At 45.3% G+C, this 18549-nt stretch overlaps 1 protein-coding gene and 1 long non-coding RNA gene across 2 annotated transcripts; both read right to left on the bottom strand.

Annotated features, from left to right (window-relative positions):
• Positions 1–9018: 9018 nt before the first annotated feature.
• LOC115471313 lies at positions 9019–15970 on the bottom strand. The gene is made up of 2 exons (XM_030205015.1): positions 14083–15970; positions 9019–11062 (listed from the first exon to the last, which is right to left on the bottom strand). The coding sequence occupies exons 1-2, from the start codon at positions 15968–15970 to the stop codon at positions 9231–9233; spliced, it is 3720 nt and encodes a 1239-aa protein (XP_030060875.1). The 3' UTR covers positions 9019–9230.
• An 899-nt stretch (positions 15971–16869) lies between these two features.
• LOC115470486 lies at positions 16870–18214 on the bottom strand. The gene is made up of 3 exons (XR_003942204.1): positions 18128–18214; positions 17599–17678; positions 16870–17414 (listed from the first exon to the last, which is right to left on the bottom strand). It is a non-coding gene; the product is annotated as an uncharacterized LOC115470486 (long non-coding RNA).
• Positions 18215–18549: the final 335 nt, after the last annotated feature.

The following is an 18549-nucleotide window of genomic DNA, read 5'->3' as shown; positions in this document are numbered from 1 at the left end:
CAAGACCCAATCTATAGGGACCGTATAGTATCCAAACAGTGGGGCAGATGCACTAAGGTCCTTGAAAGAGCCCTTCCCTTACCGATTCCATAGCGAATCGGTAGGGAACGGCCATGCATCAAGGAAAGGGAATGCAAATGAGCTTCTCATTGTAGCTTACTTGCATTCTCTATTCCCTCAAAAGCCAGTCGGCCGGTCGAGCATGACATCTTGCGCCCCCCCTCCCCCCCCCCCCCCCAGGATCTGGACGTGTGAGGACGTCCAAATCAAAACCTTTTGGACGTCCCTCCCTCCAGGTCTCTCAGCCAATCCCAGCGCGTTTAGCTTTCCTCTTGGTGGGCTTCCCTGGGTTCTGGATTTAAAACATCATTACTCTCTCTTTTGGGTTTTTGCCTTATTGCTCTGCTTTTTTGTTGTTTTGCTTCTTGCCTTATTACCTTTTTTAAGCGCGTGTTATCAGTTAGTAAAGATATAGAATGAGCCTTTGCCCTTTGTTGCTTTGCATGCCCGCTCTGAATAAGATGCCACTAGAGAAGAACCTCACTGAGTTGTGGCCCTTCTGCACTATCATTTCAAGAGCCCACAAGGGGAAGATGTTTAGTATAAAGCTGTCTGGTTTAAAATCAGTCAGCTTTGTATATATAACTTATTCCCTTATTTATGATCTAGCAGGGCAATTAGCTAGCTTGTGTCTTCTTGGTCTTCTCACACACCATAAACAGGCTTGCTTAGCCCTAGTAATGAGTCATAAACTTTAACAAGTGTTTGTTTGTTTCAAACAGACTCTGAATTAACACAGAGACATTTTCAGTGAAGGACAAGTATGAGTGATAAGTATTCGAGGGAAGGAGGTTACAAAGGGCAAATGATTATTTGAGAAAAATACCAAAGAATAGAATTATGTGAAGGTGACCTTAGAGGTCAGAGTTGAAGAATACCAGATAAGTAAGAGAGAAAATATAAGGCATTAAGTGATTGGACAAAATTAGGCTTCAGTAATCTCACAGGCACAACTTGCAGTAGTCTGGCTTTGTTAAGCTTCCAAAGGAAACAGAGAGAGAGAGAGATTTTATTTTCCTTAGACTGAAATTTGGACTGATATAAATAAGAATTCAATTTTCTGTAATACGGGGATAAAATAATTTTTATTGTAATCATTTATTTACTCTAATAAATTTTAGCATTATTATAAAACATAAAAACTGAACTCTAAGTGTTTTTCCTTTACTAGAAGGATTTGCTTTTTTTCAGTCTCTTATGTTCAGCTTCCCCCTTTTAGAGGCAAGAAGGGAGTGTCCTATACAAATTACACCTAGATCTTTTTCTTGGGTGCTGACTTGAGTAACTATGATTCAGATTTTTCTTCTGAATGTGCATTACTTTGAATTTGCCCACATTAAATATCATCTGCCATTTGGATGCCCAATCTTCCAATTTCCTAAGTTTTTCCTGCAATTTTTTACAGTCCACATGTGTTTTAACAACTTTGAAAAGTTTTGTATCATCTGCAAATTTAATCACCTGACTTGTTGTTCCGATTTCTAGATCACTTATAAATATGGAAAAATTAGTTATTACCTGATAATTTTCTTTTCATTAGTCCCGACAGATCAATCCAGAGACTGGTGGGCTATGTCCCTCTGCCAGCAGGTGGAGATAGAGAGAACTTCTGAGGCTCTATATGTGTAGCCAGCCAAATCTCAGTATTACCCATATCAAAGCCATATAAATGTCCAACTCCCAATAGAGAGCTATTCTCCTGTTTTTCGAGAATTCAAGGACACCCTGCCACTGGGAGGAACTCATGCAGCTCACAGTAAGTAAGGAAGTTGCTCCAATGTACCTTGAAGAAACAATAACAAACCAAACTAGAACTCTAACCTGAAACTATAAACAAGCAAACAGACATGCAGATTCCCCAGGGAGGGCCTCTGGATTGATCTGTCGGGTCTAATGGAAAGAAAATTATCAGGTAATAACTAATTTTTCCTTCCATAGCATCCTACAGATCAATCCAGAGACTGGAGGGATGTACCCAAGCAGTTCTTAAATAGGGTGGGACCCAGAGATCCCAGTTTGCAGCACCGAAGCCCCAAACGCAGCATCAGCCCTTGCTGCTACGTCCAATCTATAGTGGTTCGCAAAAGTATGCATCGAGGACCAGGTGGCCGATCTACAAATTTCCTCCAACGAAACCGACCTAGCCTCTGCCACAGAAGTCGCCTGCGCCCTAGTGGAATGAGCTCAGAGCTGAGCCGGCGGATCCCTACCAAACGCTATATAAGCCGAGGCAATAGCTTCCTTCAACCAATGAGCCACCTTGGCCTTAGAAGCTTGCTGTCCCTTCCCTTGCCCTGCAAAAAGGACAAACAAATGATCCGAACAACGGAAACCATTAGTCACTTCCAAATACCTGATAATAGCCCGCTTAACATCCAGACACCAGAGAGCGCGAAACTCAATCGGATGATCCTCTCTACGAAAAGAGGGAAGACAAAGCTGCTGATTCATATGGAAACGCAAAACAATCTTGGGCAAAAAGGACGGAACCATCCGCAAAGTCACCCCTGCCTCCGTAAAACGAAGAAACGTATCCCTACAGGATAAAGCCTGTATCTCGGAAACCCTCCTTGATGAAGAAATAGCAATCAAAAATACTGTCTTCAAAGTCAAATCCTTAACCGACAATGTATACAACGGTTCAAATGGAGGGTGCTGTAATGCCTTCAGAACCAACCAGATTCAAATTCCAGGAAGGAAATACCGAGAGCCACGAAGGGCGCAAATGATTGACCCCCCCCCCCCCCACACACACAAAAAACTAACATTATTCGGGTGAGAGGCTAAGGAAGACCCTTGTAAACGACCTCTAAAACATGCCAAGGCCGCCACTTGTACCTTCAAGGAGTTTAACGACAAAGACTTGTCAAGGTCATCCTGCAAAAAGGCCAAGATCGAATAAACCGGTGCTGAAAAAGCTGACAGACCTGCCGCCTTACACCACGCCTCAAAGGTCCTCCACACTCTGGCATACGCTGTCAATGTGGATGTGTCGATGTGGAACGCTTCCTAGCCCCTAACATAGTGGCAATCACCTTTTCCGGATAACCTTTCCGTCTCAAACTTGCCCTCTCAATAGCCAGACCATAAGACCAAATGGGGAGGGATCCTCCATAAGGATGGGACCTTGCCGCAACAGACCCCGACGAGCGGGCAGTCGCAACGGTTTGCCGACCCGAAGCCGCACCAGATCTGTGTACCACGGATCCCTGGGCCAATTCGGCCCCACAAAGATCACTCGACCTGGGTGGCTCGCCACTTGCCCCAATATCCTGCTTATCATAGGCCGTGGCGGAAACACATACAGAAGAACTGTCAGGGGCCAAGGCTGAAGAAGTGCACCGATCCCCCGAGACTGGGGATCCCTGCCGTGACTGAAAAATTGCGTCACTTTGGCATTGTCCACCCATGCCATCAGGTCCATAGCCAGAACTTCCCACCAGCTCGTGATCAACGAAAATGCCTGCGCGGAGAGCTCCCACTCCCCCGGATCCAATACATGGCAACTCAGAAAATCCGCTTCGGTGTTCAGTGTCCCCACTATGTGTGCTGCCGAGAGTTGAGCCAAGTGCTATTCCGCCCATTGGCATATACACGTCGCCTCCTTGGCCAGATGAACACTCCTGGCTCCTCCCTGACGATTGACATAGGCCACCGCTGTCGCGTTGTCGGAGAGAACACGAACTGGCCTCACCTCCAGATCCACACGAAATGCCTGTAATGCTAGCTGCACTGCTCTCAGCTCCAACCGATTGATGGACCAAGAAGCCTCCATCCGAGACCAAGCACCCTGTGCCGTGAGTCCCTGACAATGGGCTCCCCATCCAGAAAGACTGGCATCTGTAGTCACCACTATCCAGTCCGGCACCGCTAGGGGTATTCCTATGCATAACATGTCAGCCCGGAGCCACCAAAGCATTTCCATCCGGACCATCGGCTCCCATGATAACGAAACCGAGTACTCCTCCGACACCAGAGACCAGCGGCTCAACAGGGATCGCTGAAGAGGCCTCATGTGACTCCTGGCCCACGGGACCACCTCTAGCGTGGCTGCCATTGATCCCAAAACCTGAACATAATCCCAAGCTCTGGGAGCTGGACTGCGCAGAAGACTGCACCTGAACCTGCAGCTTCAACCTCCGGTTATCTGGCAAGAAGACTCTGCCCACACGGGTGTCGAATAGCACCCCAAGGTATTCCAAGGATTGAGATGGAGCCAAATGACTCTTTTCCAGGTTGACTATCCACCCCAACGACTGCAGTAGACTGACTACCTTGTCTGTCGCCTGAATGCTGTCCTGAAAAGACGACGCCCGTATTAATCAGTCGTCGAGATAAGGATGCACTTGCACCCCCTGCTGTCGCAGAAAGGCTGCGACTTCTACCATAATCTTGGAAAACGTCCGAGGAGCCTTAGCTAGACTGAAGGGAAGCGCCTGGAACTGAAAGTGTTGACCCAGAACCGCAAACCGAAGAAACCGATGATGAGGCGGCCAAATGGGAATGTGCAAGTAAGCCTCCTTGAGATCGAGGGAAGTAAGAAACTCTCCTGGCTGCACTGCAGCTATAACGGCCCGAAGAGTTTCCATGTGAAAGTGATGCACTCGCAGAGCTTTGTTTAACCCCTTGAGGTCGAAGACCGGACAAAAAGATCCTTCCTTCTTTGGGACCACAAAATAGATGGAATAACGGCCCAGACCACTCTGTGCCACTGGAACGGGAACCACAGCTCCCAAGCTAATTAAATTTTCCAACATGTCCGTGATTGCCGCTCTCTTTTGCGGAGATTTGCAAGGGGATTCTAGAAAAAAAGCTGACAGATTTTGAACGAATTCCAGTTTGTAACCGTCCCGTATTACCTCTAAAACCCAATCGTCTGAAGTCACCCTGACCCATTCTCCCAGAAAAAGGGACAGCCGTCCCCCTATTGACCCTGGAAGCTGGACCAAGGCCCCATCATTGGGCATGAGACCCCGTGGCGGGTCTGGAAGTTGCGCCGCCTGAGCGGTGCTCCCCCCGAAATGGCTGCTGCTTCTGAGAAAAACGGGGCTTAGAGAAGCCCACCGACCTGCCTGGGCAATGCCTCGCCTCACGAAACCGGGCCCAAGAGGGACCTGCTTGAGAAGCCGTCTAGGCTTATCCTCCAGCAACTGACAGCCCTTAGAATCTCCCAGATCTTTCACAATCTTGTCCAAATCCTCACCAAACAGAAGTTTGCCCCGAAAAGGGTAGACGAGCAAGATGAGACTTAGAAGCCATATCAGCTGACCAGTGACAAAGCCACAACCAACTGCGGGCCACCACAGAGAGGGCCACCTCCTTGGCCGAAGCCCGAAGCAAATCATATAACAAATCCACCAAATATGCGAGATCAGCCTCAAGAGAAGGCAAGTTTGCCACCAGATCTTCCGGGAAGGCCGCCTTCTGCACCCAAGAAAGACATGCTCTGGCTGCATAGGACCCGCAGACCGACGCCTGCATGCACAACGCTGCCACTTCGAAGGATGCTTTTAAAGAAGACTAACTTCCTATCCTGCGGATCCTTAAGTGCAGTCCCGCCTTCCATTGGCAACGTAGTCCTCTTAGTGACTGCAGTGATCAAACAATCCACCGTGGGCAAACGCAAATCTTCTCTCTCACCGTCCGGAAGAGGATATAAACGTGTCATGGCCCTTGCCACACGCAGCCCAGCCTCCGGTGTGTCCCATTGCGCTACAATGAGTACCTTCAGAGCATCATGAATGTGAAAGGTACGGGCCGGTCGCTTAGTCCCCGACATAATAGAGGGAACTGCCGAGGAGGATAGCCCGCTGTCCGGAGCCGAGATATTCAATATCTCAATGGCTCCCACAATCAGATTCGCCAACTCCTCTTGACGAAACAACCAGGCCACCGTGGGGTCATCGCACCCCTCAGATGGAAACTCCCTCTCTTTCTCCAGCAAATTAGACCAGGTCAGTTGGGAAACTACTGACAACTGACCGTCATCTACCTCTGTACCTGGCTATCCACACGAGTTCTCGTAGCCAGAGAAGGAGAGGAAACTGACAAATCCTCGTGGGGGGCCCCCAAGGAGTCATCAATGACAAGGACCCCCCGGACCATTTCAGCAGAAAAGCTCTGTGCATCAACAGCACAAATTCGGGGGAAAAGGGCATACCCGACTGCTCAGTCCCCCTGACCTGCAGATCATCCGCAGACATGGGCACTGGTTGCCGAGCTGAGCCACTGGAAAGCTCCGAATTCTGCTCTCCCTCCAAATCCAAAATGGTGCCCGCCAAAACGGCGCGAGGGGACTCAGCGCGGGAAAACCAGTGTACCGCCTCAACTTCTTTCTCTGCTCCCCCGGAGCCTGCCTGCACTACCGCCGCAAACCCAGCTGACTGTGAATAAGCTGTTTGCTGCTTTTGCGCCTCGGGCATGGGACTTGCTGCCGCCCGCCCTTTCAAAGGTGCGACGGTGCCAAAATCATCAGCTGCTGGCCGGGCAGACCGCCCAGAGGAGCCCAGCAATGGGACTGCCTGACCCGCTGCTCTTCCCCCCATGTTCCGATCTCTCCCGTCCCGTAGATGAGCCTCCCTGCCCCGGAGAAGCACAAGGGCAGGAATCGCAGGCTCCAGACGCTGCTCTCTGGTTCCCACACTGGGAGCAGCGTTTGACAGATTCGGAAGGGGCTGCCATATGACCTCCCCACCCACTACAAACCACTCTCCAGTCCAACTGAAGCAAAATCCCGGTACTGTGAGAGCCTGCACTGAACACACCAACAGTGTGATCTTTTTTTTTTTTTAATCACAGAAAACAGGAGATTACAACTCAAGTGCTCCTAATTCTGACAGGAAGGAATCAGCGGGAGGGGGGAGAAAGGGAGGGACCTGGCAGCACCAGGTATCTCTGCTCAACCTTAGCGAGCCCTCAACCCCATGGGTACCTCAACTCATCCCGAGGGAACGGGTGAGGAGTCCCAAAATCCAGAGCTGCAGAGTTATGACCATCCACCTGCTAGATAGAATACTGAGGTTTGGCTGGCTACACATGACCACATATAGGCCCTCATGATCAAAAGCAAACTCTGGCGCTAGAGGCTGTTAATGCCATACTAGCGCCAGAGTTTGCAGCCGACCCATGATCAGAGCCCTCAAGCGCCTGAAACAGCGCACTCGAGGGCTCTCAGCGCAAGTAGCATGCAAATGCATGCTAAACAGGGCTTCTAGCGCAATTAGCTTGCAAATGCATGCTAATTGGCGCTTAACGCATTCATCCCCAATGATCAGCGACCAGCGCGCCAAAAATTGGGTCACTGGCCGCAGCAAAATCAATGCCAGCTCTGAGCTGGCGTTAGATTTTGCGGATCATTGGGGAGGAATGGTGAGCCCTGTCCAGCATGCAGCTGCATGCTAGCAGGCCCCCCTTCCCCCTAAGGCAAACTCGAACGGGGGGCTGGAGGTCCGGTGGGTCTCCAGCCCCCGAAACCCCCAGAAATCGTCGATCCATCAAGGGGGGGGGGCTGGAGGTCCGGTGGGTCTCCAGCCCCCGAAACCCCCAGAAATCGTTCTTCCATCGACAGGGGGGTGGGGGTGGGGGCTGGAGGTCCGGTGGACCTCCAGCCCACACCAAATCCTCCCCCCAGCGTTGTCTTTAAATTCCCTGGTGGTCCGTGGTGTCGTGACACCCCCCCTGGCCCTGTCCCGGCCCCCTCCCGGCCCCCCTACCTTTCTGTTGGAGGAGGGACGCAGCCTGCCTGCCTCCCTCCTCTTCCAGTCAGTCGACGCCCAAAATGGTGGCGCCCAGCACCGCCCACTGCATCCTGGGATGCACTGGGCGGGGCTACAGACCATGTAAGGGAATCGCTCCCTCCTCCAACACAAGGTAGGGGGCCGGGACTGGGCCAGGGGGGTGTCACGACACCACGGACCACCAGGGAATTTAAAGACAATGCTGGGGGGAGGATTTGGGGTGGGCTGGAGGTCCACCGGACTTCCAGCCCCCCCCCCCCCCCGTCGATGGAGCAACAATTACTGTGGGTTTCGGGGGCTGGGTAGGAGGGTGGGAGAGGGTTTGGCTGGCGGCAGCAGCCACGACGTTTTCTGGGGGTTTGGGGGGGGGGCCTCGTTGTTCAGGCCTCGGGCCAGGCTGTTTGACAGGTTTGGGCTTTTGACAGCCCAGACCTGTCAAACAAGTACGGGAGGATTGTGCTGAGCGCATGCTCGGGCGCAATTCTCCCGCACTTCAACATGATAATCAAAGATAATAGCGCTGCTTAGATTTGCATGCATTATCTTTGATCATCGATGCAGAAAAGCCCTGCGCTGTCCCGGCGCTATTTTTAGGGCGCTGTTTGGAACAGCGCAGTGCTTTTGATCATCTGGGCCATAGAGCTTCAGAAGTTCTCTCTATCTCCACCTGCTGGCAGAAGGACATAACCCACCAGTCTCTGGATTGATCTATGGGACGCTAAGAAAACTAAAATAGCACCGGTCCCAGTACAAATCCCTGCGGCCCTCCACTATTCACCCTCCTCTATTGAGGAAAAATGGCCATTTAACCCTACCCTTTGTTTTCTAGCCAATAACCAGTTCCTAATTGTTTCCTATCCCATTACTCTTTAATTTTCTCAGGAGTCTTTCATGAGGAACTTTGTCAAAAACTTTCTGAAAATTTAGATACAACACATCAACCTGTTCACCTTTATTTAGACACTAGTAAAAAAGGCCCGTTTCTGTTAGAAATGAAACGGGCGCTAGCAAGGTTATGAGTTTCTCCCATTAATGTCTGGAATTGTATTATCTGTATTGTTTTTCCATATGTAAAAATAGTTTATTGTTGTAGTATGTGTAGTATAATTTTGAGAAGTGAGATGCGAGACATTTTGTTGTTTTTTCTGTTTTTTGTTAAGGGATATATAGGATGTTGAAAAAGACAAACAGCATGTTTTTTTTTTTACAAAGTTGTATTTGTAGTATAATTGTTTCTTAAATTTCTAACATTTGTTTATAAACAATATTTTTTGTATAAATTTTATTACAATGAGGTAAAAGTTGTCCTTGTTGAGGTCCATCAATCACTTTTACAATTGCATCTGAAGAGTTTTTTACTCTTGAAAAGGCAACATACAGTTGTCCATGTGTAAATACTGGTTCTGGGAGGAAAATGCCCACTTTGTCAAATTTTTATCCTTGGGATTTGTTAATGGTCATTGCAAAGGCCAATTTGACAGGGAATTGTCTTCTAGATAGTATAAATGGTAGGTCTGTGTTTGATGGTGCTAGATCAATACGTGGTATGAATACAGTACTGCCAGCACTTGATCCAGTGAGTACTTGAGTAATGAGAAGATTTTTTTTCAAGTCTTTGACTATTAAGCGAGTTCCATTACACAATCCTTTTTTTGTGTTTAAATTTCTGAGTAGTATAATTATTGCGCCAATTTTCAAATGTAGGTTATGTGGTGGCATCCCAGTAGGAGTTTGTTGATGAAGAAACTCCACAGGATATAAGTGTTTTTCTTCTTCTGTTGAGTCATTTATGGAATCCGTACTTAAGTAAATTATAGTGTTTCCTTCTAAAATATTTAGAACGTTGTCATTGATTTTGTCAGCATCTGTATTTTTTGGGCAAAGAATAGTCTTTTGTGCAAAGTTTGCAACTGTGTCGGCAGTAATTTTGTCTCCGAAAACAGCGGTAACTATATCTGTATAACAAATGTGCTTCTCTGGTGTCTCAATCACATCTTGGAAACCATGTAGACATGGGAGTTTGCCATTAGCTAAATCAAGAAGCCACTTGTTGTATTCTGGATCTGTGCAGCGGACATTATGTTGTAATTTAAGTATGTGAAATTGTTTCCACAGTTTATTAAATTTAATGCTTGCTTCAATGATTTGTGTTTGATCCCCATGTGGTACTACTGGTAGAGTTTGTCGGAAATCTCCAGCAAGTAGAAGAACTTTTCCACCAAAAGGTTTGTCATTCTTCATGATGTCTTTAAGTAGTGTATCTACAGCAGTAAGTGCCATAGTGGGAGCCATAGTAGATTCATCCCAAATTAGTATGCGAGCATCTCTAAGGATTGTAGCATTATTGGAGTTTAATCTTATAGTTGATGTTGAGTTTTCAAGTAGAGGAACAGGTAATTTGAATTGTGAATGATAGGTGCGTCCTCCTGGAAATAGGTTTGCTGCAATTCCTGTTGATGCAACAGGAAGTGCAATGTCACCATCTCCTCTGATGGTGGAGAGGATAGTTTTATATGTATAAGTTTTCCCAGTTCCAGCTGGGCCATCTAAGAAAAAGCAGTGTTTTTGTTGTTCTTTTTCTTTGCATGCAGAAAGTATAGTATTGAGAACTTCTCGTTGCTCATGGTTTAGGTTTTGTTGCATTATTTGTGCCATGTGCTTTTCATCAGCAGCTTTGAATGCAAGGCTTGGATCTTCCACTTTGTGTATTGTTGGTGGTAATCCAAATTGTTCTAGGTTTTTGCCATGTGTGTGGAGAATAGTTTGAATTTTGAGAAGGCATAACTGTTCACAAACTGTGCATTCTTGTGTGCAACCATGCATATGTGTAAAATCTTCAAGCATGAAAGTGTTATATTTTTGATAAATTTGTAAAGCATTACATGGTGCAGCAAAAACACAAATGTATGCAAAAAGTTCCCGTATTTGTTGTGGCATGCTGCATGTGACTGCATCGTCTAATGTGTTTTCCCACACAGCTTCATCATGAATGAGTCCCATTTTCTTGGCTGCATCTTGGAATGTATTGTAAACAGTATGTTGAACTGTTTTTAAGTCTTGAAAACACTTAGCACCAGGTTTGTGTAGTAGAATGAGTCTTAAGGAATAACGTTCAGGATCAGCTGCCAAATGTACTGCATACATCCTGCCAATTGTTTTATTATTTTCAGTTTTTCTCTGTTTCCACTTTCGTTGTGTTTTGTTAAAGGTATAGTACATAGGAATATCATTGTACAAAATGTTATTTGCATGTGGATGTTCAGCATTTTTTTGAGGGGGTAAGCAAACATGTGGACAATGGGGAGCCGGTTGATATTGTATATCTGGATTTTCAGAAGGCGTTTGACAAAGTGCCGCACGAAAGACTCCTGAAGAAATTGCAGAGTCATGGAATCGGAGGTAGGGTATTATTATGGATTAAGAACTGGTTGAAAGATAGGAAGCAGAGAGTAGGATTGCGTGGCCAGTATTCTCAGTGGAGGAGGGTAGTTAGTGGGGTCCCGCAGGGGTCTGTGCTGGGTCCGTTGCTTTTTAATCTAATATAATAAAACGCACCGTGAACGTTCTGAAGACAACGTTCTGTGAAGCCGAAAGCTTGAAGCCGGAAGTCTGAAGCCTTGAAGCCTTGAAGCCATCTGACGTCACTCCCAGGCTGAGGCTGAAGGGTTCGGGGATTCGTGGTGTGAAGCCTTCAAGCCAGCCAGCCGTCTCTGCCCCGCCCTCGCGACAAAACAAACAAATCTGTAAGCGAAACGTCAGGGAAGGAGGCGGCGCTCCCGACGTCTAGCCTTCCCTTCGCTGTGTTCCACCTTCAAAACAAGGCGGAACACAGCGAAGGGAGACGTCGGGAGCGCCGCCTCCTTCCCTGACGCTTCGCTGCACGAACCGCCACGGAGGTAAAGTTAAAAAGAATTAAAAAAAAAAAAAAAGGGATGCATGGATGCGAAGGGGTGTGGGGGCATGGATGCGAGGGGGGAGCATGGATGCGAAGGGGGGGGGGAAGAAGAGGGCGGGCCAGGCTGGGACATGGGAGAGAGCGTAGCATGGATGCGAGGGGGGGGGGGGCCATGGAAGGGCGAGAGGGGACTTGCTGGAAAAGGATGAATGGAGGCGGCAGGGGACAGAGGAGCATGGATTACAGAGCAGGCCTCAGGCAGAGAGGGGAAATGCTGGATAGGGAAAAATGGAGGGGCCAGGTGACAGATGAGCATGGATGGGCATGGATTGGAAGGGCAGGACTCAGGGAGAGGGGAATTGCTGGATAGGGATGAATGGAGGGGACAGATGGGCATGGATGGATATGGATTACAGAGCAGGCCTCAGGCAGAGAGGGGAAACGCTGGATAGGGAAAAATGGAGGGGCCAGTTGACAGAGGAGCATGGATGGGCATGGATTGGAAGGGCAGGACTCAGGGAGAGGGGAATTGCTGCATAGGGATGAATGGAGGGGACAGATGGGCATGGATGGATATGGATTGCAGGGCAGGCCTCAGGCAGAGAGGGGAAATGCTGGATAGGGAAAAATGGAGGGGCCAGGTGACAGAGGAGCATGGATGGGCATGGATTGGAAGGGCAGGACTCAGGGAGAGGGGAATTGCTGCATAGGGATGAATGGAGGGGACAGATGGGCATGGATGGATATGGATTGCAGGGCAGGCCTCAAGCAGAGAGGGGAAATGCTGGATAGGGATGAATGGAGGGGGCAGGTGACAGACAAACATGGATGGCCATGGATTGGGAGGGCAGGGCTCACGGACAGAGGGGAATTGCTGGAAAAGGATGAATGGAGGGGGCAGGGGACAGATGGCCATGGATTGGGAGGGCACGGCTCACACTCTCTCTCTCATATACAATGTCTTTCTCACTCTCACACACTCTGTCTCACACTGTATCACATTCACTCTCTATGTGCCACACAGTCACTCACACACTCGCTTGGTCTCATACACTCACTCAAACAGAGAATCTGTGTCTCACACACACTCTCTCTCTCGCCCACACACACACACTCTCACTCACACTGTGTCTCATACACACTTGCACACACTCTCATTCTCACACACACACTCTCTCACAAACACACTCACACCCAGACTCACGCTCTCTCTCACACAATCACACTTTCACTCCGACTCTCAAACAGTCACTCTCACATACACTCTCCCAAACATACACACTCCGAGGAAAACCTTGCTAGCGCCCGTTTCATTTGTGTCAGAAACGGGCCTTTTTTACTAGTGTATTTATAAATGACCTAGAGATGGGAATAACTAGTGAGGTAATTAAATTCGCCGATGACACAAAATTATTCAGGGTCGTCAAGTCGCAGGAGGAATGTGAACGATTACAGGAGGACCTTGCGAGACTGGGAGAATGGGCGTGCAAGTGGCAGATGAAGTTCAATGTTGACAAGTGCAAAGTGATGCATGTGGGTAAGAGGAACCCGAATTATAGCTACGTCTTGCAAGGTTCCGCGTTAGGAGTTACGGATCAAGAAAGGGATCTGGGTGTCGTCGTCGATGATACGCTGAAACCTTCTGCTCAGTGTGCTGCTGCGGCTAGGAAAGCGAATAGAATGTTGGGTGTTATTAGGAAGGGTATGGAGTCCAGGTGTGCGGATGTTATAATGCCGTTGTATCGCTCCATGGTGCGACCGCACCTGGAGTATTGTGTTCAGTACTGGTCTCCGTATCTCAAAAAAGATATAGTAGAATTGGAAAAGGTACAGCGAAGGGCGACGAAAATGATAGTGGGGATGGGACGACTTTCCTATGAAGAGAGGCTGAGAAGGCTAGGGCTTTTCAGCTTGGAGAAGAGACGGCTGAGGGGAGATATGATAGAAGTTTATAAAATAATGAGTGGAATGGATCGGGTGGATGTGAAGCGACTGTTCACGCTATCCAAAAATACTAGGACTAGAGGGCATGAGTTGAAGCTACAGTGTGGTAAATTTAAAACGAATCGGAGAAAATTTTTCTTCACCCAACGTGTAATTAGACTCTGGAATTCGTTGCCGGAGAACATGGTACGGGCGGTTAGCTTGACGGAGTTTAAAAAGGGGTTAGATAGATTCCTAAAGGACAAGTCCATAGACCGCTATTAAATGGACTTGGAAAAATTCCGCATTTTTAGGTATAACTTGTCTGGAATGTTTTTACGTTTGGGGAGCGTGCCAGGTGCCCTTGACCTGGATTGGCCACTGTCGGTGACAGGATGCTGGGCTAGATGGACCTTTGGTCTTTCCCAGTATGGCACTACTTATCTACTTATGTACTTATGTACTTATTAAGTTTAAACCATGCTGTTAAAGTTGTGTCCCTTGTTTTAGCTGTTTCTACTGCAATGTCAATGTTTTTTGGATGAAAAACAATGCTCTGTTCATCTGGCAAATGGACTTCTAATCTCTGGATAGTGTGGGATTGTTGATGCATTTCAAATGCGTTAAGTCGCCATGCAGCTTCTGGTGCAGTAACATATCTTGAGTCTGTGAAGGTTTTAATTTCATCATGTTGTTGAGTTTTGTGCTCAGTGATGACAACATTAGCACAATCATGTCCTTTGTACACATATTTAAAAAGGTATTTGACACTTTTAATAGATGCACAGACTTCTACATTAATATGTGAATTGTATTTCAGTAGTAAGAAAGGGTTATAAGGTACTACCCAAGTGTTATTAATGATTTTTCCATGTAAAAGTGTTCCAACTCCATTATCCCGTCGATGGTATTTTGGGTATCCATCACAGTTCTGAATAGTTTCATTTTGAAATGGTTTTGGGAATTTTTTAGAACATTTCCCAGAAACCATGCATGGTAAATGTGAGGTGGTGTCATTGCAAGGGCCATGTATCATATGTTTTGCAACAATAGCATGGAGACGTGGGAATTTTTCTTTGTCAGGTATTTCTGCACATACAATTTTATCAATTAACTCTGTATTTTTAGGCTTGTGCTCTTCTTTTAAGATAAGTAGAATATGTGCATGAGGTAAACCACGTTTTTGAAATTCTATGACATGTATTTTGGCAAGAGGGATACCAAGTATGTGTTCTTTGCATATATCATGTAATAATTGTTTTAGTTTTAAATGAAACACCCTTGCCAATAAGTCTGGTCGAAATTCTGGTGTTTGTCCTTTTTGTAGGTTTTCAGTTATCTCTTCCCATCTAGGGTTGCAGGTCATAGTGATAAATAGATCTGGTTTTCCATATTTCCGAACTATGGCCATTGCATCTTTATAATTTTGGTGCATATTTCTTGGGCTGCCTGAAAATGTTGATGGTAAAATGAATGGCTGTCCAGGTGTAAATTGTGGGGCTGTACTTTCACTTGCAAGGTGGTCCATTAATCCTTTGTATTTTTCTACTCGTAAAAGTTTTTGATTTTGTCTAATATAATTGAGTCTGTTTGCCTCAGTTTTAATATAGGCATCTACAAAGTATTGTTGGGTTAGTTTTCCAGCTGAAAGGAAAGGATTGAAATCATCTCTTATAGCAAAACGGTATCCATAGTACTGCATTTGTGTAACTCTATTTCTTTTGTTTGTTAGTTTTTTGCACATGTTCCTGAGACATTCAGGTTGCTCTGACAAAGGAATATTTATCCCCCAACTCTGATCTCCATGTGGGAAGAGTAATGGATATACCATAGGTTCGAGGTTTGGATCCAACACACTTATTATTTCTGTTTTGTTTTTGTTATTTTCTGTGTTTCGACAGTGTATTATGAGATCTCTTTGTAAAGGAGGTTTGCCTTCACTGTTTTGAAAAATGAAAGCAACCTCATTGGGTCTGGGTGCATTGTATCTCCTGGGATCATGTTTCCGATCTTGAACAATAGCCATAGAAATTATAGGTGGTTCTATTGTTAGTCGTTGTGCTTCAGCTATACTTTCATTCTCTACTTCATACAGCATTTTACAGGCATCTGCAAATGGATTTTCAGATGCCATAAAGTTGCTTAATTGTGTCATTAATGTCTCATGGATGTGTGCATTTGGTAAGATTTGTAGTCTTTGAACAGCTGCTTCATCTGGATCTAGAATATATAGTTGAGCAAACTGTCTTTGTTTGTTTTCGTCCGGATGGAGTGATGCTGTTCTATGGTAAATAGTGCCATTGATTCTAAAGCAGTAAGGGCCATATCCAGGTGGAAGTGAAATGTTAGCTCCCATAGATGCAAAGGCTAATGAACTATTAATGGAGCGAATGTTTTCAAAGAAATTTTTTGAATACTGATGTTCTCCGGACATAAGCTGGTGTATAAATTCATTTGATCTAATAGGTGGAAGATGTACTTTTCCTTTACTGCAGCATTTTGTAAATAAGTTGTCAGTAGGTGTTTCTTTTGTAAAATGTTTAGCTTTGCAAAATACACATATAGCATTCATTGGTCCACAATTGTAATACTGAGTGGTGTTCTCATTTATAGAGTGTGTAATTGCAATGGCTGTGTTTGAAGTTGTAGTATTTGTTGTGTTTGTTGGTTGTTTGTCATATTGTAATGTTTTTTTGGTGGTGGTTGTTTGTGTGGTTTTTTTTTTTGTTGTTGTTGCTGCACGCCTTTTTCGTTGTGCTTGTGTTCTTTTTTGTTTACGCATACTGTGGTCCTTGTCAGTTATTATTTTACTTTTTCTTTTTCTGGTCATTTTGCTTCCTGTGGCTTGTTGAGTTAGACATACATATTTTTGTTGAGTGGTAGTAGCACATGTTTTTCTTTGTGTTTCAGTTGTTTTTTCTTGACGTTCTGTCAGTTGTTTAGTAGTTAGTGGTGTTTCCTTTTCTAATCTTAACCTTTTTCTTTCAGTTGGTTGTTGACTTACATGTGCCTTTTCCTCCTGGGTCATTGAGGCATGTCTTTTTCTTTGAGCTTGTGGTGCGTGTTCTTTACCTTGTTCCAGTTTTTGTAATGTTGTCTTTTGTTTTTGAGTTGTTTGTTTGCGTTGTTGTGTCTTTTTCTCGTGGGTCATAGAGGCACGTCTTTTTCGTTGGGCTTCTGTTTTTTGTTGTTTTTGTTGTTGTAGTTGTTCTGGAGTTAGTGTTGTTTGCTTTTGTCTCTTGTAATTTTTTTTTGTAGTGGTTTGACGTATTTTGTCATGTTCTGTTAGGGATGCTCGCCATCTTCTTTGTGCTTTGTGTTTTTTTTTTTTTACGTGTTGCTAGGTCATCAGAAGGTATTGTTTTTTTAGACTTGTGTTTCCTGTACTTTTTGCTTGTAGTGGGTTGTTGATGTTGTTGTACGTGTTCTTCGTCTGTAAAAGTTGTTTCACTTTTGCATTCTCCTTCATCTATTTCCTGATGTTGTAGCTGTTGTTTTTCAGTTGTTGTTTTCCGTGTGTGTTTACTTTCAAAGTGTTCTTCATGTTGATGTGTTGTTTTGCAGTCAGTGTTTGTTTCTTTGGTTTTTGTTTGTTGTAATTTACGTTCAGCCTCTTCTTCAGCAGGTAGTGGTTTTTGATAGTTGTGTTCTGCTGCTAGACTACAACTGGTACTGTCTTTGTTTGTTTTGTTTGTGGTATCCATATTTTTTTGGTGCTGCTGTCTGCTATGTGTAGATGAATGGCTGAGTTCAATTCTGGTTTTGGCAGTATGCTGGTTGGTATGTGTTTGTCCAGTATTCTGTAAGAAATAAAAGGGGTAATATGTAAGTATTTTAGTTGTTTTTGATTTTGGCATGTTTGATAATATGTGAAAGACTGTGTACATTATAGAAATAGTGTCATTGTGTCTCAGACAGTGTAAAGATTTTGTGTTTGCATGGGTTTTTTTTGTCCCCTACATGTTTCATGATGAAGCTCCATACCTGGTAGTGTATTGTGTAACAGCAGTTTCTTCTCTGTTGTGTGGTTCATAGGAAGCTGTTTGTTTTCTCTGTCTGCTTTTCTGTAAGAAATTAATTTGCATGTTTAGAAAGTACTGTGTAATAAGAGTTATATAGAAATCATGAAAGTTATTAAACCAATGTTATGATAGTTATGAAAAGTTAGTATGTGTTGTAGAGATAGTGAGTGTGTGTGTGGTAGAGTTAAAGAGTGAGGGGGAGTGTGTAACAGAGTTGTTAGTTGTTTATAGGGAGGAGGTGGGAGGTTGGCTGGAGTGTAGTTATTGTCAGGGGTTAGGGGGGTTGTCGTTTTTGTTACAGTAGTGTTTTCAGTCTCTTTGTTTGTTGTGGTGTTTATTTTCAATGTTGAGGTGAGGTGAAATTATTATTACAAAGAGAGAGTAATTTGTAATAAATTGTTGTGGCTTATTGGTGTTAGAAATGGAGTTTGTGATAGAGGGACAGGGGGTGATATTGTGTGTATTAGTATTTGATCCATGAGTGTTCTTACCTGGTAATACTGTGTGAATGCAGTTGCTGTGCATATATTCTTTCACAGTGTCAGTGCAGAGAGGGGTGTTGCCACGGTGCTAATTTGTTTTTTTTTGGTTTTTTTTTTTGTCTTGTTTTCCTGTTGGAAAAGAAATGAAACAGGCATTATTTGAATGTTTGTGAATAGTAAATATGACAGTGTGTGGAGTTCATGATGTGTGAAGGTTGTTGCTCCTTTCAGTTATGTAGCCTTCCTCTGTGGTTGCATTCCTGTATTAAAGAAAGTAAAATGGTAGATTTTAGTCAAACATTTGCGGCATAGGTTCCATAGCTTTCTCTTTGGAGTTGAATTTCTGAAGAGTTGTTGCATGACGCTGAGCCAGTAGCAGCTGTCTGACAGTGCTTCTGTATTATTGCGTTTGCTTGTTGAAGTTTGGTGTT

Source organism: Microcaecilia unicolor, chromosome 5, assembly GCF_901765095.1.
Source record: "Microcaecilia unicolor chromosome 5, aMicUni1.1, whole genome shotgun sequence".
NCBI lineage: Eukaryota > Metazoa > Chordata > Amphibia > Gymnophiona > Siphonopidae > Microcaecilia > Microcaecilia unicolor.
The sequence above is the reverse complement of the archived record's forward strand: the minus strand, read 5'-3'. Positions and strand labels throughout refer to the sequence as shown.